This window comes from Hoplias malabaricus, chromosome 9 (genome assembly GCF_029633855.1).
Source record: "Hoplias malabaricus isolate fHopMal1 chromosome 9, fHopMal1.hap1, whole genome shotgun sequence".
NCBI lineage: Eukaryota > Metazoa > Chordata > Actinopteri > Characiformes > Erythrinidae > Hoplias > Hoplias malabaricus.
In genome coordinates, this window is record NC_089808.1 from 20,516,649 (window position 1) to 20,542,576 (window position 25,928).

Consider the following 25,928-nt stretch of genomic DNA (forward strand, 5'->3'; position numbering starts at 1 on the left):
GACTAGGGACCACCAGTAAACTAATCCAGATTTGTTATGCCATTCTTCTGTTTTAAAAAAGGCATTAAACAGCATGGTAATTCCACAATGACCGCAGTCCATATGTTGCTCAAACCTTGTCTGCGCCCTTTACCATGTTCTTCAATGGTCAGTACACCCCCAGAGAGCAGGTATGATTTGGGTGGTGTATCGTTCTCAGCGCTGCAGTGACACTGATGTGGTGGTGTTTACTGTGTGTTGTGATTGTCAGAGTGGATCAGACACAGCAGTGCTGCTGGAATGTTGTACCCTTGGGTCCACTCTGTTAGACACACCTTCCTCGTTGGTCCGCTTTGTAGATGTAAAGTCAAAGACAGTAGCTCCTCTGTTGCTACAGTTTCCGTTGGTCATCCTCTAATCCTTCGCAGTACACTGCCTGTACTACTTTTGTGTACCAGATACAGTATGCATTCCCCCTATGTTCAATATGCAAAATCTTGCATATCGGTATTAGGATCTGGACATTATTTGTAACTTAATCAAATTCATCAACCTCTGCTGGACAAATAGAATAACTTTAAACGTGACGCCCTCTAATGAGTGAGTTGTGCTATTTCAGGCTACATTCACTGTTTGTGTAAAGTCTGTAGAAACACTTAGCCAGTACATGTTTTGGAGTGGAAAACCATCACCCAGTATGCAGACAGTATCCACCACCAACAAGACACACGGCATGCCACTCCACTACAAGGCAACACACCCATTTACTCACACATGCACCCAGTCATTCTCACACTCACCCTGTCACATTTTAAGCTTAATCTCAGTTTGGAAAACAGGACACACATCTGTCAATCACCATAATCAGTTGTAACTAACCCCGCTGTTGAAGTTATTATTTATTGAGTGTTTGGATTAACATGGTGAAAACATGAATGTAAATATACACTTGTTGAATGGGCAAAGAAAGGAAAAACAGTTGAAGGTCCTACACGTAGTACAAAATTTCAACTTGACAAGAAAATGATTCTCCAGGTCTATTTCACACAGCCATACTCTGCTCAGTTCTCCCTGGACATACATCCCTTCTCCACGTCTTCAGTACTGGACATCTTTCTGGACAGACGGCATGAACATGTACATAAAGGCTTGGTCTCTTAAATAAACTAATGCTTCTCTTTTTTGGGGGCGACTCAGTCGTCTAAGAAGTCGTCGTCCAGATTGACGTCTGATGTGTCGATGTCGTCCAGCTCCATGTTGTCCAAGTCGTCTTCCAGTTCTTCCAGAGTCTGGAGGCAAAACGAAACGGTGTAAGACAAACATCTACAGTAGGGTTTTTCAAACAAACAACATTTTGTCCAGTAAAAACACAAATTTAATGTTAACGACATTACAAAAGGTAATATTATTGGTGTAGAGAAACAAGTCAGACCAACATCAATTATAACAATCTTCAGAATTAGGGTTAGGGCGGCATGGTGGCGCAGCAGGTAGTCTTCAAGTCACCCAGCAACCTCAGTAGTCAACCCTCAGACCCAAAACTTCAATTATTGTCAGTTTAATCAATTACATTCTAGTGCCTGAGGATACTGCAACATTTAAGGTAGAACTGGAAGGTTCTGAAAATAAACAAACAAACTCTACAGAGTGGCAGAGCTGCCTATAGAGCACTACAAGTAGCTCATTGATCTACAGGTTCATTAATAATTAAGAACACATAAATGCCTTCCTTTCTCCAACTTCCTGCCTTTTGGAATCATTTTTCAACATTTCAAAACAATGTTTTGAACTGACCTTATCTTTCAGATCTTCAGCTGTTGTGGTGGGCCCCTCAGGCTTCTTAGGGGGTTCAGGCTCTGGGGGAGGAGCCACACTGGCCACTACAGCAGCTACTGGAGCAGAAACAGCAGCCATGACTGAGGCCAGTACTCCTGATTTCTCCTCAGCTTCCTCAGTGTTGTCAGCTGGCTGCAAGAGTGCACAGATACACACCAACACATTTAGAAGTGAATACTATTTCTGCAGAGGTCTGAAAACAGTCTGCAGCCCTGAGTGGTTGTACAGAATATGTATCTTTAAAAACATTTATCATAACACACCCTTCAACCTGTCAAGGACTAACTTTTTTTATCTCAGTTTTAGGGCCCAGAGTTCTACAGTGCAAGGAAACCTATTGTATTTGGTAGGATTCTTTTTATTCTCTTTCTGCCTGATAACGAATAGCACAGCCTAGACTGTAAGACCTATGGACTTGATACTGAACAGGTAGTAGTTCCCCCAGCTACTCGGTCGCTCTAGCTCCTACAGGGCTCTTGCCATGTGAGGTGCAGAGACCAAATTTTCTTTTGCACCTTATTCCTTGGGTCTGGACAAATCAAAAAGGTCACTACAACCACTAAGCTCCACCCACTTAGATTTAGAGCTAATTTGCATAATTCACAAATCTTATTTTCAGAAGTAGTTTCTGGTTTTTGATCCTACCCTTATGAACTTAATGTCAAAACATTCGCAGGTGCATTCTGGTCAATAATAATCCAAAAAATCTGGACCTTTCAAATCAAGATGGCCACCATATGCAAATGAACCTGTACCGTTAATGATGCGTTTTACTTTAACCCCTGTATATTTTACTCAATTCAGATCAACTTTCAGACATTGCTTGAAGACATGATTCTGGTGTAGCATTTGTAACCACGAAAACTGATTAATTTCAATGACCTCTGGTGAAGTTCTTTACTCCAGCCACTAGGTGGCTACATAAAGTAAACAGAGTATATGAAGAAGAGGGGCCATGTGCAAGAGAGCTACAAGCTACAAACAGATCATGGTGAAGCTCCCTGTATGAACTCCTTGCTTTGGGAAAACACTGTTGTTGTTTTTTTATGCCCAGAAAGGGCACTTCCTTTTACTGGCCTACTCCAAGACCTTCAGGGATCTCCATGGACAACTACCTTCGTTTTGGAACATCTACACAGCAGAATCACAACATCTACCCTCGCATAGGAATTAATTACTCTTATCCTTGTTTTTCTCTACACTTGTCTAACAAACAAAGAACAGAATGAAATGGTGAGAACGGTTCAATTATTTACCTGTTTTGCAAAGCCTTCTACTGTGGGACATTTTAAGGACTTACACTTCCTATCTCTTACACGTTTCTATTAGATGTTTATAATGTGTGTGTATACGAATGGTTTGTTTCCCTGCTTTATCATTGGATGTAAATACACTCTTTATGCATACTTATTTTAGTTATGGTGTCTCCATCTGTATATAGTCAAAGTGACCAGCTAGGACCCTTACTTCAATTATCTGTTTAACAACCAGGTCAAATAGGAAATGTTTGTTACAAATGCATATGCTGGTGCATTAAATATTATAGGGGCGCTATAATAGCTATCTCAGCATCTAAGAGGTGTATTAAGTTCATGTGTGGCAAGCTTGTTCTGCAAGCAAGACTACACTTGGGAAATTAAGGACAACTTCATACAAACAAAATTATTAATTTCATTGGCCAATCAAATTTCAGCAGATCAGCTGTTTGTGTGACGTTTAGAAGGCAAAATGCAACACTTGTATTAAGCAGAGCCTGGATGCCATGCAGTGATCATTTCAACAATTCTTTGATAATTAAGTTCAGGTTCCTATGATTCTGCTGATAGCACATATGTCCATGTTATGTTATAATTCAGTGACTAGTTCGCATTTAAATATATGTGGGTTTAATCTCACCAATGCATTCAAATGCATTATGGTTATATTAAAAAAAAAAAAAAAAAAAAAAAAAAAAAAATCATGGCTACCATTGGCCAATCAAATTTCAACAGTTTGACAACCTTAACAATGCCCAATCATGATGAAACATGAATGGTATTTCCATGAGGGCACTTCCTAAGTATATAAAACATTTTGTTACAATAGCCACTAGTGGGCGCAATTCAGTGTTATCTAATTAAGCGTATCAACAAGCAACTCGATTCACCGTATACTCTGCCCAGTGTCTCAGAATTTGCAATTGCATATACTGTCACAAAACGCATAGTATTTTCTCAATGGTCAGTTGGGTGATAATGCAGCTTTTCAAACTAGTCCCTGGATTTTGATCCAGTCCACAAACAATTGGTCTTGTTACAATCTGCAGAGCCTGTAGGTCAATAATTACAACAAAGATTCCAATTTTCTGTAACTACTTATCCAGTCCAGGGTCACGGTGGGACTGGAACCTACCCGTAATCATCGGGCGCAAGGCTTGAACACACCCTGGAGGGCGAAGCCAGTCCTCCACAGGGCGAAATACGTGCACACACATTCTATTTTCACCCAATGCATTTATACTTAAAAGATACAGATTAAAACGGGTCGGTACACTCTGGAAGGAACAACTGCCTTCTTTGTCTGTGTACTGTAATTTCTGAAAATATATTGCTCCAACTTGGTGCAACATTACCGTTTTCAAGTTGTAATATTTTGTGAGAAATTAGTACTTTACAGACATATATGGAACAGAAAGTGTTCTATAGGGAATTTCTGAGAAAATAATCCACAGTGACTTTGTGATTTGTAAAACTAGTATGACTAAACCTCTATATTGTGTAGCACATAGGGCTGAATAAGATGTTTGATGAATGAAATTCAGCTCTAGTGGTTTGCCAGTGTAATTGCAGTGATGCAGACACTTGAACAAAACAGTTGAAGTGGGGACAACCATTGATCTGTATGCAGCACTTTTGGACCCATGCCTGTAAAGACCCACCTGTGCAGCACCAGGGAGAACACTTTTGGGCTCATAACCAGAGGCTTCCTCCAAAACATTGCGCTCCTCATTAGGCTGGAAAAGGGACAGAATATAAGCATCGGTAATAAAGTATTAAGCAACACTGTATATTAAATGAAGCAGTAGATGTTGACTCCAGGACTGAGGATGTCAGCTGGACATACTTTACAGGTAACAGAACTTACAGTGACGAGTGGGTAGTCTCTAGCCGGTCTGGTCTTGCCCAGGCAGGTCTCACGAAGGTATTGCTCGGCCACAAAAGCCTCCTTCAGGCCAGGGAAGAGGTTCTCGTACTCTGTGGGGTCGGCTAGCGACTCGGCTGCCTTCTGGTTCACCTTCGCCAGGTTCTCTCTCCACAGCTTCACCACTCTGTTAGTCACAAAGACTCTTCATTAAGCACAGGGATTCATATTCATATAGAGTTGTAATAATAATAATAAAAAAGTAATAATCAGGTTAATCAAAATAATAAAACATTCTGTATTAATTTGTGTGTGAGAGGTAATACCTGGACACCTGGCTGGGCAGGTACGTTCGAGCCAAAAATGCAGCTTCGGGAAGTCGATTAGTCCGGATCAGGAGTTCCAGACACTGGTCTAATCTATGAATTGAATGAGAAACATATAGAATCTTATAGCAAAATGTAAATAAAAACAGGTTTTTAAATGAAGCATTGAGTGGGTAAATTTTGACAAATTAGTTGTACACTTGTAATGAAATAACAGACCTATGAAACTGATCCATCTTTTTGAAATTTTTAATTTATAAAACTCTTTTCATGCCCGTAATGAATGTAATTAGTTACTAAAGTAGTTATTAAATGTAATTCGTTACAGTACTTAAGTAGTTTTTTCATGTATCTGTACTTTAATGAAGTATTTCCAGTTTGGGCCACATTTTACTTTAACTCCACTACATTATGAAACTCTCATTCCTTTTGGTTTATGTTTGAATAAAACTGTAACTTGTCTGAACAAATCTCCCTGCTCCGCACAGCTCTCCATGTGACACACAGCAGCTCTGCTGCTAGGAAACGAATGAACGCACTGCACTGAAACAAGTGAAAATGGATTTCCGCCTAAAACCAATACCACCAAAGTCTGACTTTAATCAACCGTTGTGCGAACTTGAGACCAAGTAATCACATTCAGTTCTTAGAACTATTATGAAATAGCAAAATGATTTGTACCGTTTGGTATTTGAGTTATCATTAACTACTATTCACTCATATACACGGTTTACATATCTGTAAATGTCAAAAATCACTCACCGAGGGTGAGTCAGTTGTAGATTTATTAAACACAATGCATGAAAAGGTCAAAACCAGAAGAAATATTCCAAAACCCAAAAATCGGTACAGAGGGATAAACAAGTTCAAAAGACATTGTATATAGGCTTGAGTATAGGGAGAGTAGAGTCTCTGTTGTTGATACTCGACTCAGCAATACAGAAACTGCACTATGTAACTTTTGGAGGAGGGTAGGAAACCCCACCTTCCCTCCCTCCCAAACATTTTCAGTGCAGTGCTGTAAAAGTTAACTGTACTAGGAGCAGCCCCAGGAGCAGAAACAATCAAATTTACCTAATGTTCCAAAATGAGTAAAAACTGTTATGCACAAGTGTCCTAAGCCATTGTGAAAGTTTACACGTGTTGGTGTCTGCATCACTCTGCAATTACACAGGCAAACCACTAGGGTTTCATATTCAACCCTATCTAGTTTTACGAATCTTTGAAGTGCACTATTTAGGGAGTGTAGTGTGGAGGAGTTAATATTTCTGAACTTTTTGACCTGAGCAACTTAAACCATGTTCGTCGATCACAATTGTTGTGGTCTGCATAGATGTGACGAGTTACATTTTTGGAGAGGCATGCATCAGGCCTAAATTGGTCTTAATACTCAGGAGAAAGCAACCTGTGTTGGTTTGGAGGGGCAGCACCTTGGGTTTATGTAATAGTTGATATAACATTCATTGTATTTATTTAGCCATTTCTGCAGTATGCAGAATACAGTGTGCAGTGTCAAATTAATCAATAATCTATTAAAAGACTGAGTCTTGACACAAAGCTTTTCACATAGTGTGTTAAGTCTTGTTAAAAAAAATTATAATATTTTAGAGCCATATGTCATGGTACTTTTACTTTCGATACTTGTACTCAAAGATCTACAACGAGGACTTCTACTTTTACTGCAGTAATATTTTACCTTGAGTATCTGTACTTGTACTCAAGTACAATGTTTGTACTTTGTACAGCACTGCTTAAGACAGATTTACACTTTTGCATTGATTTAGTGCCCTATAATGTTGTGTGTTTATACTTCAGTGTAGGGCTGAATCTCATATCTTCCTCAACTCAATGTAGTACAAGATATAGTGGTGTAGTCGTATTAGTTTTATAATATGTGAACTGCACTATTTAGATTGTAGGGCCCTAAATGGAACAGATAATTTACTTGTGGTGCCAGTAAAGTAACATGTACAACACAGGGAATATTTTCCCACGTTTCCAACTTCTATATACTCCATATTAATTATATGACGTCCAAACCAATGTCTGGGGAAATCTCTCAGGATTAATTTGATGCTGTCTTCGCCACCCTATTGTGGAGAAGAGGAGTTTGTGTTTTTGGAATTCCTTGGTTCAAACAGTCGGACAAACATGGACCAGTCACAATGTGATTGCAATGCTGATGTGACATGTAGTTACATTTCTGGGAAAGTGTGCATCAGGCTATGGTGAAGGTTCAACGCAGAAGCATAAAATTGGTCTTTAACATGGCTTCTTGAAACGCTCAATAATTTCCTGATATTCATAGATATCAATATCAAAAATAATCTCTTTTGTTAATACAGTACTTTTCACTGAGCCATTTAGACACATCTTTCCATTATTGTGCAAGTATGCTGTGTAAACAGTTACAGAAAGAATGTTTCCATGTGCCTGTACACTATTTATTTCACTGCTTGACATTTAGTCAAGCCATTTTTATTTCCTCATATAAATATATATTAATGCAAACTTATGGATCAATTTAACCTGAAGCTTTAAGCTGTTCCCTTAGAATACGTGTCAAGCAAAAAAATAAAAAGAAACTGCAGCAATCCCAAAGCACTCACTTGCCCTGCAGGAAGTAGGTCATGAAGGCCACGTTGTTTTTGCCATCACGTTCGGCGCCTTCGGCCAATTTGCTCACCATGGTAGCGTTACCAGAGGCTGTTGCTAGCAGCAGTAAGCCGCCGTAGTCCTGGGCGTGATGAAGGCACTCCTGGGCCAGTCCAAACTGACACTTACTGATGGCCAGCTCAGCCAACTGTTTCCATTTCTGCTCGGACTGGAGAGGAAGAAAAGAAAAAGGGATTCTCAGGGGATCGCTCAGTAGTGACAGCATTTTGCCCAGAGAAAATTTCATTAACCAAGTTATCCTGAGGCTACTTGGGGTTAAGTGCATTGCTCGAGGGCAGATTGACATTAGCCAGCAGCTGGGCACCAGCTCATGTCATCACCAAGTCCCTGAACCGCAGAGTAAACATGTTTTAAAATTATCTGAATTTATTTGCAGGATAAATGAGTAGAAATCTTACCTCCGCTTCGACTGCTAATTGGTAGGCAATCTTAAGTTCTCCTAATTGCAGAGCCAGCTCAAATCTGTGCTCTGGGTCTGTGGACACTGCAAGTGCTTGTTGCTTGAAGCCCTGTAGACAAATGGCATGTGTAAAGAGTGCCTCGGACTACGGTCTGGACCAAAGAACCAAAAGGTGATTTAACTCCAGATCAATCTGAACCAAAGTTCTGCTCGCATGCAGCATGAAAGCACATTTTTTGGATAGTTCGGACCAATCACAGGAAGGTTGAATCAGCATGGATATAAGACAGACTAGAACCTGTTTTTAACAGTAAGTTCATTGCCATAACCACATTGCTTCTTCAGTGACCAGTGAGTCTTAATAAAAAAAGAAGCAAGCATTGCAAAATTAAGCAATGTATTTGTGTGTCTTACATCATCTTGATCACTGACAGTAATTATTAATAGTCAATATTATAAATTAATCTGTTGATTCAGATGCACCTCTCTATCAAATGTACCAAATGTAAACAATGTAACAAAACACGAACCTTGGTTCAGACATTGGACTGGTCTTTTGTGTGAAAACTTCAAGTTGTCGTTCTTGGAAAGAACAACATGGTGCTACAAGGCCTCTAATTTATAGTGTGCACCTTCCTCCACATTCAAAGAATTCCTACCTGTTTCTCCAGGAAGTGGGCTACCCTGGTCCTCTGCTCCTTCGGAATGGTAGGAAGCACTTTGTCTGCCATCCCGAAGTCTCGCCGCATCACTGCCGTCTGGTACTCCAGCACTGACACCAGGAGCGAGTAACTGACTATGTTCAGTTCTTTGTCACCCAGGTACAGCCGGTCGTCTTTGGGGATGTAGCCCAGCAGGTACATGGTCCTGAGAAGAACAGGTCAGGATTACATTCTGATACTATACAAGCATAGCATACCCTGTCGGTAATAAGAGAGATAGAAACCAAGTCCACCACACCTGTCCAGGTGAGCAATTGTTACAATCTCTCCTCCTACAAAGTAGTTAAGTCTGTTGACAGAGCTGGTGTAGATGAAGCAGTCTCCTACCCAAAGTCCTGTCTTCACAATTTCCTGAATCTCTCCCTGGACCTGCACACAGACAAAACGATAGCTAAGTCAGATGACTGAAACGTTGGAAAACAGATGTATTCCTTAAATCATATTTTCAGACGGGGGCTAATCAATTAATCCATTAACAAGCTTCATTAATCAATTACATTTTCTGCTCAGATCGGGTGTGGCTGTTTCGACAGCTCACATTCAGAAATGTAAGTTACCCTTATCCATCTGTAATGTGAACAAATCTGTCCCTGAAATAGCACACAAGTGCATATTGATAGGATTGTGCATGTTGCCTCCGTAACTAGCAACCAAACCATCACAAGTGTGAGTTGATTCATTGTACTCAAATTATGTTTCAAGTGGCTGAATCTGAAATGACTCACTACACCCCATGTAGTGCACAATGAAAGTCATGCAATAACAGTTTCTGCACTCAGCACATTGTGTGTTGAATTATTAACGGGTTTATATTCTGGAATATGCCTCGCATCTTGCTATCAAACTAGTGCGGATGTAGTACTTTTAGTTTTATAAACTGTGAAGTGCACTATGTAGGGAGTATGGCACTATTTGGGACACAGCTTGAAAAAAGAGTTTGAAAGTGACTTAAATTTGCTTTGGGGGAGGGGAAAAAAAAAAAAAAAAAAAAAAAGATTTGACACGTTCATACAGATTCTGTGTCACATTAAGGTCAAAAAACAGATTGGAGTTACATCCATCAGCTACCATCAGCCTGGTAATGTGAACAAAGCGAGTGTCCGCACTGCAAGTTAAAAGAGACCAAATCTGACCTGTATGGTCATATTTGCTCCATTTTCTGTCACAGTAAAGACAGAAAGACACGGGAGATGACTGTTCCATCCTCTCACCTCAAATGCGTCCTCAATACCATCCTCTGTGACTCCTTCATTGGACTCCTGCGATGCGGCCACTTTGTCAGCCAGATAGCGCAAGATAAAGAAGGACTCCTCAGTGGCAATACACACCAGCTCTCCAGAGTCTGACCAGAAGATCTGAAGACACATGGTAAACTCGATTGAAACATGCATCACCATGCTAACAAAATGCACTGCTACAACAGGAACAGAGAGAATCAATTCAGTAATAACCAGCAATACTTACATGTTTGGGCTGAATCTCAATGCGGCGGATGAGCTCTGTATTCTCCCAGTCATAAAAGGCCAAACCGTTTACAGACCTGACACCAAGTAGGAATCCGCCATAGATACCTGAGTAACAAAAACAGACATTTAGATCACCGGTGCCTCCAAATTACTCATCACTTCAAGGTGGGCACTAATAGCTTTATATGCAGCAGACTGGGGTTTAATGCCCCACCAAGGTGAAAATAAGAGACCTTTGGCAAGATCACTGGATAAGAGAGTCTGCCACATGCTGTAAATTTAATCTTATTTCAGCTACAAATAGGAATTAAGATAATATTAACTGAGACACTACTATACCCTCTGCTCCAAAATCTGGCTTGAAAGACTTCTTCTCCTTGAAGTTCTTGAAGATTTTCACCACGCTGTTGCTTTCTCTGATGGCATACCTGTGACAAAAGACTACTTATTTATATGTAATTCCAATAATCGGACCTAAAATCCCAATCAGAACCTGTAGGAAATAATGCCTGCAACTGTTTACAACCTTAACCCTATTAAAGCAACACTAAGTCAGAATCTGCATTTTTGCTCCTGGGCTGCCCCTACATTTGCAGAGTCTAATTCAAATTTACAACAGTCTTGTTAAATTAAGTTACAACAAAATAACCAGCTCGGCATCTGTCTTGCATTCTTTCATCTCATGCCAATGAATACGCCTGGTCTCCCTCTCACTCTCTGAATGAATCTCAAATGTTTATCTATATCCTATGTAGTGTACAGTGTACATCATAAAATACAGTTTTCTCACAGTGTTCTGTATGTCAGATTATAAAACATTTATAATCATCTAGAAGCTTCACGCCTCCCTCTCAAACTAGTAGTTTTAGTTTTATTATCTGCGATGTGCACTATGTAGGGAGTATGGTTATTTGGGTTATCTGCCTGCCTCAAAGTTACATAGTGCTGTTTCTGGTGTGCTGATCCTGGAGTAGCAAAGACAGAGGCTCAATTCTTATTACTTTTTTTATACCTATAAGTATAAGATAAAAATGCTATATAGTGTTGCTTTAATAACAACTTCATTTATTTTTGAAAAGAATTAGACAAATAGGGAATGAGAGTCTTACTCAGAGGAATCATGGGCCCAGACAAACTCCTGGGCTGAGCCGAAGCTTTTGTTTCTCAGAGCCATAGCTGTGTAGATGATATACTCTCCATCTCCACATACAACCACAAACCTAGCCATATCAAGAGACAAATATAAAGCAGCAAGTTATTTCCAAAAATATTTCCCTGAAATGCTCTTGGATAATACAGCACTGATTTCAGGAGAACCAACCTTCCGTTAGGATTGTGCTGAATAGTCTGTGGGTAGATTTCACAGCTGCCCATGTCTTTTACTGCCAGGGGCAGCCTCTCTCCGTCTTTAATCTCAGCATCCCCCATGGCCTTCAGGTTAGCCTGCTGGACCTCTGAGTGTTTTGCCCAGATAATCTTCCCGTTGGTGTCCATGGACATGGCTGGCTCTTCACGACCGAGCTTAAGGAGAAACCCAGAAACAGTTAGAATACTTATAGTGTAAACAAATATTGGTAAAACAAACTTGGTAAATAAAACCTATATGGACCAAAATCCTACATCATCAGTTATAATTATCCTTGTGTATGAAATGTGCCTTGAATTCAGTGTTGGATCTGCTATACATTTCTTTTATACTACAAAATACTGCATATAGTACCTTGATGATAATGCTGCCTTCATCGTAACCAAGTGCCACGTTGTTGGAGCCACGTAGGCCACACACACACCACACTCTTTCCATGCCATAGTTCAGGGTACTCTCCAGTCTGTAGGTGCTGGAGTGCCAGATACGCACCGTGCCTAAAAAACAGAAAGGACAGAAAATATCACTATTGGATCTCATTAATGACTAATAATTATACCTATATAGATATTAATCTCATGAGTGTTAGTCGTACAACTCGTGTTTGTGTGAAACTCACCATCTTCAGATCCTGTGACAATGATGGGCAGCTCTGGATGGAAGCTCACACAGGAGACATTCTGGGCATGACCCTCCAGAGTTTGGACACATGTCTTATTCTGAGAAGATAGGTGAGGCCATTTAGGAAACAATAACGCAAGTCATTTTATAGGATCTCTGCAGACCTTGGGGCTCCAGCTGCAAACAGCCTGCTGCTCCTTGGCTTCCTGCAGCTAACCATGTTATCATAAGATGTATAAACACGACAGCTAACATTGACAGTCCCTCCTCCACCACCCTGCATCATGGTCCACATCCTAAACATGCCTGTTTTCAAACTCTGAGAGGGTAGGACCCCACTCAGATCAATAGTTTACATACACAAGAAAAAGAAGCAAGGTGAAAAGCGAGGAGGCTGTCCTTACCTGATAGTCCCAAATCTTCACTAGCCTGTCGTCAGCTCCTGAGATGAGATAAGGCTTATCTCCACCACTGTAATAATCGATACAGTTCACACCTTTCTCATGACCCTCCAGAGTGAAGTTAGGAGACGATGAGCCCAGCTGCCAGACCTAGAACAGCACAAATTATTTCAATTGTTATATTTCCTGCAAGTGACGGGTCTTACACTCCAAGAAGATTTTTAATATTTGGTTAAAGAAAATATAATCCTTTTTAATGAGAGGGGCAACACACAGAAGCAGAGCCTCAAACTCCTCCACTGACCTAGGGAAATAGCCTCAGGACAACTCGTTGTATAGCTTTTGATCCTGAATAAGATGCTGAAACCCCCCCCTGTGTTGTTCTGTAGAATGTGGTGAACCCAGTGTGCGACATTTAGTTTCAGTGTGTATAATAAAACTCTTAATTTATCATCGCTCCTACTCAAGACAACAATTTTTTTCTTCCTCACAAAGGCTACGTTCACACAGCAGGGAAAAGTGGCCCAAAGCCAATCTGTTTCGTCATATGTGACATGGATGTGTCGTTTTTGAAGCTATGTGAACAGCACAAATCACATTGAATCTGACTATTTAAAATCAGATTTGGGCCACTTTCACATGTGGTATTGAGATCCGATTCATATCGAACCTGTGGCAATGCGACTCTGTCTGAACGGCCAGATCGGATTTCATGTGACTTTTACGTCACTCCGGCCATTGAGAATGATTATCGGACTACGGTCCAAAGCATGTTTGTCTTAAGTTGAGGTGTTTAGGACATGGAAACAGACTGGTCAAAGCCTTTTTGTTTTGTAAAAATATTGGGAAAAACGTGTGAAACTCATTAATCCCGGTTCCTGTCTCTCATTAGATCTCATGAGAAGATAAAACACCTGGACATTTGTATAAAGGGTTTTTTTTTATAAAACAAACAAGAGAAAAGCTGGTTTTTTTATTCATTCTATATCAGTTTTATATTGTTCATGTCGGTATTAAGCTGTATAAATATGGATCATGGAAATATTAAACTCATGTCTGTGCTCGTCTACTTCTCTTCGGAAATGACATGTTCGTGAGAGACCTGGGAAATTAGAGTGAAAGAAACATCTGTTCACGTTTTAATATCCTTTACAGTCTTTAGTTAATACTCTGTCTTTAACACAGAGCTCACAAAGAAAAGGGAGGTTTTGCGATATAGTGCTGCACAGTCCGGTCCCATTCCTTCATTTCAAAAACGAAAGTGCTTTGTATGACACAGACGGATATTTTCTTTTGGTCAGCGCATGAAGCCTTGTCTTTTGCGCATGCAGGTTAGTTCAGGAGCGTGATTTGTTCAGACTGATGTCAGATATAGGTCACATTACACAGACTGTATGAACAGCAGGAAAAATTTTTTTTTCAGATTTGGGCCACATTTTTTACACGCTGGCGTGAAAATACCTTGATGGTTCTGTCCAGAGAAGCGCTGGCAAACTGGTTGTTGTCTTTAGGGTTGATGACAATTTGCATGACGTAGTGTGTGTGGCCTTCAAACACTTGACTGCACGACCACTTCTTCTCCCAGTCCCACAGTTTAATCAGCATGTCATCTGAAATCACAGGAAAACACACAATTTTCAGGAAAACAACTCCCATACAAATCCCTTAAAGAAACACTAGGTGGGCTCTTTTTACCCTATTACAGGTCAGCGAAGCATCACAATGGTTTTAAAGCTGTAATTACAAGGTTAAAATACTAGTGTTGCTTTAAATTACAAAAGTCATCGATAGATATGTCATGTTTTACGGATTAAAAGCCAACAAATCACAACATCACAGATCCACGATACATACCACTGCTTGTAAGGATGTAGGGCTGGGTGGGATGCACAGCAATGCAGCGGATGTAATCTGAATGAGCCTCAAACATGTGAACCCGCTCTAGGGTGTTGTAGTTGAAAACACGAATCTGCATATCATCCTGGAAGACAGAAGGTTGAAAAGCAGTTCAATCAGTGTAACTAAGTACTCTGAGAATTTCAAACACAGTGGTCCACTGACACAGTGCTAATATAAGATTTCTGTGGAGTGGAACAATAACTCATTAAAATCAAAATTGTGCAACAAGATAACAAGCCGTTCTAACACTACTTCACGTTCTACTTTGAGTGCAGGCTCATTAGAATTCTACCACCACTCACATTCATGTGAGCAAAGTGAAACCAAGCAAAAATAAGGACTGAGAAACTACAGAACCAAGATAAATGGTTAAATCAAGACACTAGAAGGAAGAAAACCAAGCTAAAACTGCAAAAACAAAAACAGCAGGGTTGGAGGAGACCCAAGCAAAAACTGAAAACAAGAGCGAACTAAGAAGAGAACTGAGCTAAAACAGTCAAAACTACAGCGAAGTAGGAAGAGAGTCATGCTAAAAACTGTCTACAAGAGCAGACAAGCAAGAGAACCAAGCTTAAAAAAAGCAGAGAAGAAAGACAACTGAGCTGAAACATGAACAGAGAAATTAGGGAATCCAAAACTAAAAAACTAAAACTACACAAACAAAAGAAACACTGATAGCTAAAACACTGAAAATGAGCTGTGTGGTTCATTCTTATTTAAAACTGGTGCTGAAACCAGTTGTCCCTAAAAGGACTGTTTAAACAGAATGAAAATGCTGCTGTTGAACTTGTGATATACCAACTAATGACACCAGTGTTAAAATAGTAGCATATGTCCCCTTTATGATGTAAAACAGTCAGTAAAAAAATCAGCCCTAAACACAGAGTGATAAATACAGTACTTACAGCTCCAGTTATGACCCAGTTTTTCCGAGCAACAAACTTTGAGGCCCTCACTGGCAGGTCACATACTTCAAACGTCTTCACCAAGGTCTACAAAATGATTAAAAAAGAAAATAATAAAAAAAGTAAATGAAGGTCTCGGGGAACATGAACTAAAACTCATGTGGTCCAATGAGAGATTGTCCACACCAAGTGATGCCTTTTCACTCACTTGTGTTTCATGGTTCCAGACGCAGACGCTCCCGTTGTAAAGACTGGCCAGCATCCATGGCTCAGTGGGATGAAGGTCCACACTTTTCACACGGTCAGACCGAGCTGTGAGCTTCCGCTTGATGTCCAGCCGGAGAGGCTACAGGAGAAAAGTGCAGTACTTTAAATGCAGGTTTCCTAGAGCTGGAATAAGCCTCACTGCGGACTAAAGGTTATTTTTAATATAAAAAGCTAATGTATGTCAGGACTAGGCTCCATCTTCTAGGAAAAATTATCCCCAAGAATAATAATAAAGAAATATTAACCTACACATTAAAATGACCTACATTTCTAAACTCATTGTCAGTTGCACTGACCATTTCAGTACTGTTGGTAGATCTCCAATTAGACTGTTGTCTACCTGTTGCTCTACGTATTTTGCTAGCCCACTATCACTCTGTTCTGCAACAGTAAGGTGGTGGATAAACTCTCAGCCCTGCAATGGCAGTGCAGTGAAAACTCCAGTAGCACTGCTGTGACTAATCCACTCGTTCCAGCGCAACACATACTAACACCACCACGTCAGTGTCACTACAGCGCTGAGGATGACCCACACACACACAATAATTGTAAATAATTGTAGTGGTCATGACCATTGAAGAACAGGGTGAAAGGGGGCTAACAACGTATGCAGAACTACAGATGGTCTCCACTCTGTAACTGCAGAACAAAGTGCAGCTATATCCTCGGTGGTACTGATAAACTACATACAAGGAGGTCGTTTTAATATTATGGCTAATCTATATATACAGCTTATACCTGCCTAATTCTCAGCTAATTCAGAGCTAGCCTCTTTCACTGAGGTAACGTCAGTTTAATTAAACCTTTTAAGTAATTATTCAGCTGGCTATGCATTTTTAAACCAAAAAAATTCATGTCGGTATGTTAACAAAAGGCAAAGTGTATATTCAAAAAGTATTTAATTCATTAAAAATGAGCTCCGTGTCTCTATGGCCTTCAGCTTCGAAGAATCAGTCTGTTAGCTTAGCAACATCGAGAAAACCGATATAACTCAACGAAATTTATAAAGAGCTGGAAAGCGCTGCATAAACATATTGTCAGAGTGTGTAACACATCAAACTAGTTTAATAACAACAATGTAGCACTCACCATGTTGTTTCTATCACAAAATTTCTCTCTCTTTCTGCTGCAGTTGTGCCGCTGTATCCGCGCAGCGAAAAAGCTCCAGCGAAACACACACACATCTGACGTGGAACTTCCTGAAACGTGTGATGGAGAGTTGAATCCCAAAGAATCGACTCTTCTACTCAGACGCGTATGGGAATCGGGGTCAACCCTTTGCCGAGAGTCACACGGCTGGGAGTCGACTCTTTGATTATTATTATTATTATTATTATTATTATTATTATTATTATTATTATTATTTTATTATTATTTATATACCGTAATGAGCTCAACTGAGGCCTGCAGATGACATCCGCTCGCAATGAAATAAAGAAATATTTCAATATTTATTTATAAACGATTTAACCATTCGTAGGATTGACTAGATGGGTTAACGACATAATACCCCTTAGCATACGCCTCATGCATACGTCATCAAAATCCTAATAGGTGAATTAATTTTTTAATGCAAAAAAGCATAATATAATACATAGGACAATTATATTTTTAAATATTACAATATTTAATTCCATTTCACAATCCCATTCCCATCACATCCCATTAGTAAGATAGTAAACTCTGTGCTTTATCCTTCACATCATTTTTGAGTCCTTTCCACACATTATTAAGTCATTCTATAATTTTGTCATGCCATTGTCATGTCTCATTTTGACTGAACGTGTACACTAAATTTAATACATTTAATTAATTCATTCATTATCTGTAACCACTTATCCACTTCAGGGTCGCGGTGAGTTCGGAGCCTGCCCAGAATCATTGGGCGCAAAGCAGGAATAAAATGTAACACATTTTCCGTAAATATATCAACGCGTTCCCTAAATTTAGCAGGGCGTTATATTTGGCAAAACAAGTTATAATTATAATTTGCCTTTATATTAACACAAACAAATAATAAAGTAAGACTAGTTTGATTTCGGTTGTAATCAAGTAGAATCGAGGAGTCGATTCCCTCAGCCGAAGTCAATTCGGAGTCTAGTCCATAAAGGAGTCATGAATCACTGAAGGAACCGATGACGCGTCACTAAACACAGGGGGAAAATCTCAACTCCATCCCTGTTTTCTACAAAGTGCAATATGTAGGACTCAAATAATGACACTTAGAATATAAATGTCCGTTTTAGAGGTTATCTGATTTCTCTGCTGGACTAGTGCACCATTTATGCGAAGAAGTATAAATATAAATATTTATTTATAATTAGTCTTTTATATATTATACATGTCAGTGGCTTTATGCAGACAGAACCACGATTAAGAAAAATGAACAACTTATACTAAAATAAATCCATTAAGACGTACCCTTAAAAATAAAACGATATGTATATATAATAAAAAGATTTGTAACCAGCCAGTTAATCATGTTATTGATATTTAAATTGTTTTCAGGTTTATTACTTTTGCTTTTAAAATATATATGCATCAATATTTGACTGTGACAATAAACCTGACATAGGATACTTGAATGCAAACTGTCCAGTTTATTGTCTCTGTGGTTACACATCCTAACATTAAACACTCACTTTACACTACATTCTTTCAAATCTCAAATATCAGAGTTTTATATTATGCAGTATTATGCATCATAGGAAGAAAATGGAAAAAATATCACCTGACTTTTTTTTTTACTCGTAGGAACCTTCAGGGCCCTATAAGTTGTCAGAAAATGTTGAATGATTTCTGAGAACTAACAAAAATTCCTCTGGCAAATTTTAGAACCTTAATAAAATCATATCAATTACATTATTTCATTGTTTGTTTGAAATTGAAATAATAGAAATCTTGAAAAGTAAAAAAAAAAAATAGTCCAATATTGTGTGTATCTTACACTCAATACAGTCAGTTGTTCAGTTGTTAGGTCTTCAGGAGCTGAACAGAAGGCCTTGCACTAACATAATTACAAAATGACACAGGAATAAAACACATTTTCATTTCCAATCAGTGGGGCTCTTAACTTGAGGGGAAAAATTATCATCCAGTTCTTGGTTTCTTTATTTGAAGAAAAAAAAGGACAGATACAATTATACAGATATAGATACAGGCTAGGCCTGTTTCTTGAACACTTGGTGACAGACAACACCTTCACAAAACAGTTCCTGGAAAAACAGAATGGAAATACACAATGTTAGTGAATGAATGTGAGTTTATATCAATACAAAGCCATTTGACCTCAACCCCCCTACCATAGCCCCCAGAAAACGACATATTATAAATACATATCTATGTATGTATGTATATACCCGTGTGTGTGTGTGTTGCCCTATTAAGGACTGGCGCCCCCTGCAGGGTGCCTTGCGCCTAATGATTTCAGGTAGGCTCTGGACCCACCACGACCCTGAACAGGATATGCGGTTACAGATAATGAATAAATGAATGAATATCTATGTATTTATCCTTTGCTATTGACTATGGGGGAGGCTATCTGCATGGGACTTCAGAACACATGAAACAGATTGAGTGATGTGCCATATATGTAGACACTAGCTCTCAAGGTCAAGGCTATCCCCCTTGCTGTGGTAACAGCCTCTACTCTAGAAAGGTGTTACACTACAGTTTGAACTACAGTATTGCTGTGAATATCTGATGACATTTAGCTGAAAGGACTTTATTGTCAGATGTTGATGATAAGAAGCCCATGCCTTAAGGATTATTACTCTTTTAGTGAAGGTATGAAATACAGGGGGTCCCGTGGGTCCAACACCCTGTTATCAAAGCCACAGATAATTTAATTTACTTTGTTTATTTTTTAGAGCGGCTTTCTAAACTTAAATAAATGTGTATATTTTGCACATCGGTTCTAGCCAACATTTGGTGCTGGGCTTAGTGATATTAAGCTCATGTGCAGCTGCTCCAGATCATCCCAATTCATTTTATGACTGCTATGGATATAATACAGCTGTGCGCTACAGATAATCTTACATATAATGAGTGATCTATTGGAACCTCACCAAGTGCAGTCTGTCCCCCTCTCTCCAGTGCTTCCATCCTCGGTTGGCCTTTTCCCCTCTCTGTGTGCACAGCAATGTGTCTCCCTCCCAGACGATCAGAGTCTGTAGAGAGAGAGAGATATTGATCAGTAAAGCCATGGCCTTGTTTTGCTCTGACTTACTCACCCTGTGAGACTTTACTGCACTTCTACTACTCATACACTGCTGCCCTGCCTCTAGAGGAGATTCACTGCTCTCAGTGTCACTGCTGTACTGAGAATAGTTCACCACCCAAAAAACACCCAGTGTCCACTGATGAAGGACAAGAGGACAACTAACAAAAACAGCAGCAATAGAAGAGCTACTGTCTCTGACTTTACAAGATGGATGAACAATGTATGTCAGTCTAAAAGATTTTAAAAGCTCCAGCAGCACTGCTGTGTCTGATCCACTCATACCAGTGCAACACACACTAACACATCGCTGCCATGTCATTGTCACTGCAGCATGAGAGATATCAATCACTCAATTCACACCTGCTCTGTGGTGTTCAGACCACCGAAGAACATAAAAGAACATATGGTGAAAGGTAGGTAAAATATAATGTAGACAGGTGCAGAGGTGGAATGTTAATGAATTACATTTATTCCCGTTACTGTAATTGAGGTTTTTTTTTTGTGTACTTTTGCGTAGTTTATAATATGTAACTTTACTTTTACTTACATTTTGCTTTAAGTATTGTACTTTACTACATTTTAAATCGCATCCATTACTAAGTAAAAATGTAAACATAAATACAATGCGTGCCGGAAACTACCGGAGTGAATGATGGGAGAGCAATCTACCGCTAAAATCACGAAATATGGAGAAGGACAAGTCCGTCACTGGTGCAGACCCCGCGGAGTTGCGAAACCCCGTCGAAATCTGAGTTCCTCTGGAAGGAAATAACCCTCTGGCCATGTTTAAGGGACCACTTCGGCTTCAAGTGCAAGAAAGGTGACATCTTTACAACTTAATTTCCCTTAAGGGATTCATAAAATTAATAAAATCTAGCTGGCAACTTGCTGGTAACATATTATTAAACTAATATATACATTTCTGTTGTTTTGAAGTGGGTATGTATGAGGTACATATGATAAGTAGATGTATTATCCATAGTAGACAGTGCTCGGCAGTCTTCCAGTTCACAGGAGCAGACTGGAAGAAGACTGTGATCTGGAAGAAAGCTTAACATTGTCTACTATGGGTAATACACTGACTAGGCATAAGTACTTCATACATACCCAATACAAAACAACAAAAATAGGCACAGAAGGTATTGTCACTGTCACACAGCTCCAGGGACCTGGGGTTCTACAAGGGTCTTCAAGTCAAAGATGAAGGAAAAACGGTATAAATTGGAATATTGCTCCAACTATCACTTTGAAATTAACCTAAAAGACCCTTATATATTCAGCCCTGCTGTTTTGTAGTCCCAGTGGGTCACACTCTGATGACTGTTAAGGATTTGTTTAACACGAGTTAAATCACCAGAGTCTAACAAGGAAAGTGCTGGGAAGGGAGCCAGGTCCCAGTGGGAGCAAGTACAGGTTGAGCAAATACACATGCCATTACTATAAATGGAAAAAAGACGTTGGATATTAATGGCCATTCTTCACAGCCTCACCTTCACCAGCCGGTTGTCAAGGCCTTTAGTGAACTCCTCGATCTCCCTCCCAATTGTAAAGCTCATCTCGTAATTCCGAAAAGTGCTGTGTGTCTTAATCACAAACTCGTCGCCATCTTGGATTATGATCTTTGTCTGCGAGAGGTGAATGGCAATCTTTCTTGTGGCAAAATCAATGTCTGCAAAAGAGATAAAATTTTGAGTCGCCCTAGTCATAGACTCTATCACTAACTTCTAAAACGCTTTCATGGTACATGCTGTGGAGATTGGATGGCATACAACCACAACAATATCGGAGAGATCAGGTACTGATGTTGAAAGAATAGTTCTGGGTTCCAAACTCATCTCAAAAGGTTTTGATAGAATGCCGCATTGCTGGATAGCCATACTTGGAAACGTGTTTGGCAACCTTAGGTATTGTCCAGTATAGCATACATATTGGTTCAAAAGTTTTCAAACCAAAAAAGTTTACAAACCTGTTTTTAAAGTTCTCAATATTAATAAAAATCCTCTATATGAAATAAAATTTCTTGGTTATGGATTTTGCTTTTGCGTTCTCAAAACATTTGGCCCTATTAGGATGCCTCAGAAGCGAGAGGTTTAACAAATTGAAAGCAAGACTGTGGTATTGAAAAGCAAGAAAGTTTTGGCAGTGCAAGCAAGACTTAGAGATGCATAACTGAGAAGAATCACAATGATAAAACAGAAATATTCTGTTTACAGACCTGTTTTTGAAACTCTCAATATTAATAACAACCTCTCATTTGAAATTTAATTTCTCAGTTATGAAACTGCTTTTGGCCCTATTTTGATGCCATAGTGCAGCTGCACCATAGAATCCAACATTTTTTGAACATCTGTGTCTGACATTGCTGACGTTTAAAACATATTTTTCACTAATGATTGGAGATGTCATATTGCGTTACTTTAGTATCTTAGGCTGACTGTGCTGTTTCTCTAGTTTCCACTTTCAATTCAATAGATTTTATAGAGACCTTCTGCCAAATAAAGAACACAGTTCAGGGGCCATACATTTCATTTCAGTGTTGGGGTGAGGTGAGTGAGGGAATAAACAGAAAAAATTCAGTACTTGCCAAAGTACTGTTGTTTTAAGGCTACAGGCAGTGTATTCAACCAATATTACCAAGAATGGACTGTAGTAGGCACACTACACAGGGGCATAGTAATACAGGAAATACAGTCAGTTTCTCTTTATCAAACGGGTATATTTGAGAGATATTAGCCTTAACAACTTTAAGAACAACAATACATTGTGTGTCAACACTGGCAACTCCTTTCATTCAAGAACATACTCTTAATGTTTTCTAAGGACAGACTGCCAAACATTTTTCAGTTAGTTTCTGGCTAACATGATCATATTTAGCATTTAGTTTCACTATCGCAGTTGGTGGCTGATACAATACTACATCACAGTAACTGTACTCAATTATATTGCTGTCCAAAAAACAAACACACATCTCCAAAATGATGGCTTTAGAGAAAAAGGGCAAAGCCCTTTGAGTTCCATTAAGACCTAAGTAAAGAGATTATATTCCAAGCAATTTTGGAGCCTGTCGATTGGCCTATCTATTGTGGAATTGTCACGCAGTGCACCAAGCAGCTGCTAAGTCCCAATGATGCTGAAAAGTTCAGATCAGTAGGCACCAGGATTTCTTTAGGCAGTAACAAATTTCATTAAGGTAACCCCACTCTCTTCAGGCTTACTCAGCACTTTCAGGAGCTCCTCGAAGTTGTCATTGGTCTCCAGCAGCCATCTCCCGCTGAGGTCTACAGGCATGGTGGTGGACTTTAGACAGAATTACTGTGTCAGGAGACAAGAGCGCATGATGTCCTGGCTCTTTTATACCAAAACAGTGGAGGGGTCATAGTACTCATGATAAGAGTGGTGGGATAGGGGCCAAAAGAGAGACACCCTCCTCCCACACACACAAACACACACACATACAAATGTTTTTTTTTGAGTGATGCCATAGAAGAACTACTTTGGTTCCATAAAGAGCCAAGTTTGTTTAAGAGATGTGTGTATGAACTACCTTTTTAAAAGTTTAACAATCCATCACTTGTTTTTTACTAATTTAAACGTATAACAAAAATGGTTCTTTAACACTTTTATTTACACTTTTTTTAAGTGTAGATTTATGAATATATTATTATTGTGCAATGTATAATTCAAAATACAAACATTATCCTGCTATTTTTTCATTTTATGCTAACAGTTGCATATATATAGTTGCAGTATTCAATATGGCGTTTAGCATTTTTATTAAGAAACAAAGCCAAAATATCACATTTGAATACACTACATTCACTAACATCGAAATCTAAACCCAACTCACTTGTACTTTTGGGTACAATATTATCCCCAAGAAGAGAACAAATGGCACATGCACTTTGAAACTCAAGAATGAATGCAGTAACCAATAATTTCTTTCTCCCTTGCAATTTTCTTAATTTTAGGTTATTTTATGCTGAATAAAATGACAAATGCCATTTTTAATACTGTACACCAGTTACCAAAAAATGACAAGAGTGGAAGAATTTTGAATTACAAGTTGCACAAAAACACTTTAAAACTTATTTGTACACATAATGCACACAGGAATTTGTGTCCTAACATTTGGGTACACTCCCAGTTAGTAGAATCAGCTACATCAGGTTGAAGAGCTAATATAATATCCATAGAAAAGCACTGAAAAAATTGAAAGACATGCAGTGCATCAGTTACACATGAGCTTAGGATCACCTTGCTCAATGCCAAGACTGAGCTGTAGTTTAGGGCAACTGTAGCAACCCACTTCACAAATGCTTATGTGCACGTATGTGCAGTCAAATTCCTCAGCAGTTTTCCAGCCTCTGTTAATACAAGTTGGGGAAACAAATTACTGTTCAGTAGTAATGCTCCCTAGGTAGGTGTTCACAAACATTTGGTCATGTGCTTTAATTGAACCAGGGTTACCCTGTTGCAGAGTGACCTTAAAATGTAAACATGTGCTGAGAATGACCCAGTGGATGAAGGTAAGTAGAGAAAGAAACTGAATGCTATTACCAGTGAATATGCAGGGTTAGTAAAGTTTAATCCTATTCACAGTAGATGTATCTGTTTCCTGACACATTATCGGTTGATATCACTTCCCCCTCCTACTGGTGATGTAATCAAAACGTGGAAGTGGATTTTGAAACAGGCAAAAGTTTTCTTTTTAAAAGAAGATTACAGGAAGTCTTTTGTCTTTTTAAATTATGTTAAAGTGAGTTATGTTGAATATGAACTGCACATCACAGAGGTCTATTGTCCCATATGCAGCTACTTGGACACCAAGGAATTCTGAAGCTCGAAAAGGACTTACCTAGTAAGGGGAAACTCCAAGCTGGAGGAAGAGGGAGGCCTTGCTCTTAAGCAAGGGAATACCTCACAGCCTGAGAAACTTGAATGCGCAATCCTGAGAGACAACTCACCAGATGTGGGGGGCCAACTGTGCTTGCTCTGTGTCATGGGCCAGTGCTCTAGCAAAATCAGTCCATAGACCACCTCTAGCAATTAATATTTGTTTCTCGGGCTTGCTCTTTCAGGTTCTGCAAGGCACTCCCTTAAGGCATGTTTCTGAATTGATCTCAGGGTCTGGGGGCTGGATTCATGGTGGGGTAGCTGGATCTGTGGTAGCGCAACCAGACAAGTGGTTCCTCCGTGACACTGTAACTGTTTGTTGTCAATTACTTTAACAGAAAGACAGGACCCTGTAATCAATGACAAACTCTGACTTCTATTCTCTGTTCATGTGATCTCACAAAATGGAGAGGCTGATTAAATCATTTATACAACAGTTCTGACAAGGTAATCTGATTGGGCAAGAGACATTTTATTAGTGTTGATATAGAGTATAACAGACCTGAAACTACATGTGCCACTCAGCTTTATGTTGTAGTAAATGTCCAGAAAATCACAATGGCTAATTCCGTTATGGTAAATAGTGTGGCGCCAAATAACCACAGCTCCAGGTGTGCAGTGTATCATCCGGTCCAATTTACACTGCCTCAAAGTGATTAGCAGCTCAGCTGTCAAATCTACTCCTTGTATTTAAAACAAACAAACAAACAAAAAAGACAGAGGAGAAAATTGCTGCCTCTCGCTGTTCAGATAAGTAGATGGTTGGAAATAGTGGTCATTCTACATCAAAACAAAAACTACCTTAGGATTCAGTGTGGTCATCTCCCTA

At 39.3% G+C, this 25,928-nt stretch overlaps 2 protein-coding genes across 2 annotated transcripts; both read right to left on the reverse strand.

The window, feature by feature from the left end:
* Positions 1–802: 802 nt before the first annotated feature.
* copb2 (COPI coat complex subunit beta 2) lies at positions 803–17,197 on the reverse strand. Its single transcript, XM_066681937.1, has 22 exons — positions 17,074–17,197; positions 15,926–16,063; positions 15,718–15,804; positions 14,768–14,894; positions 14,375–14,523; positions 12,917–13,063; positions 12,511–12,610; positions 12,246–12,388; positions 11,847–12,046; positions 11,635–11,745; positions 10,865–10,953; positions 10,524–10,630; positions 10,271–10,414; positions 9,298–9,428; positions 8,997–9,204; positions 8,336–8,446; positions 7,871–8,085; positions 5,262–5,354; positions 4,939–5,122; positions 4,733–4,807; positions 1,774–1,947; positions 803–1,268 (listed from the first exon to the last, which is right to left on the reverse strand). Exons 1-22 carry the CDS (start codon positions 17,074–17,076, stop codon positions 1,173–1,175), a joined length of 2,832 nt encoding a protein of 943 aa, XP_066538034.1. The 5' UTR covers positions 17,077–17,197; the 3' UTR covers positions 803–1,172.
* A 1,282-nt stretch (positions 17,198–18,479) lies between these two features.
* On the reverse strand, positions 18,480–23,540 carry rbp2b (retinol binding protein 2b, cellular). The gene is made up of 4 exons (XM_066681594.1): positions 23,422–23,540; positions 21,697–21,875; positions 20,052–20,153; positions 18,480–19,199 (listed from the first exon to the last, which is right to left on the reverse strand). The coding sequence occupies exons 1-4, from the start codon at positions 23,492–23,494 to the stop codon at positions 19,146–19,148; spliced, it is 408 nt and encodes a 135-aa protein (XP_066537691.1). The 5' UTR covers positions 23,495–23,540; the 3' UTR covers positions 18,480–19,145.
* Positions 23,541–25,928: the final 2,388 nt, after the last annotated feature.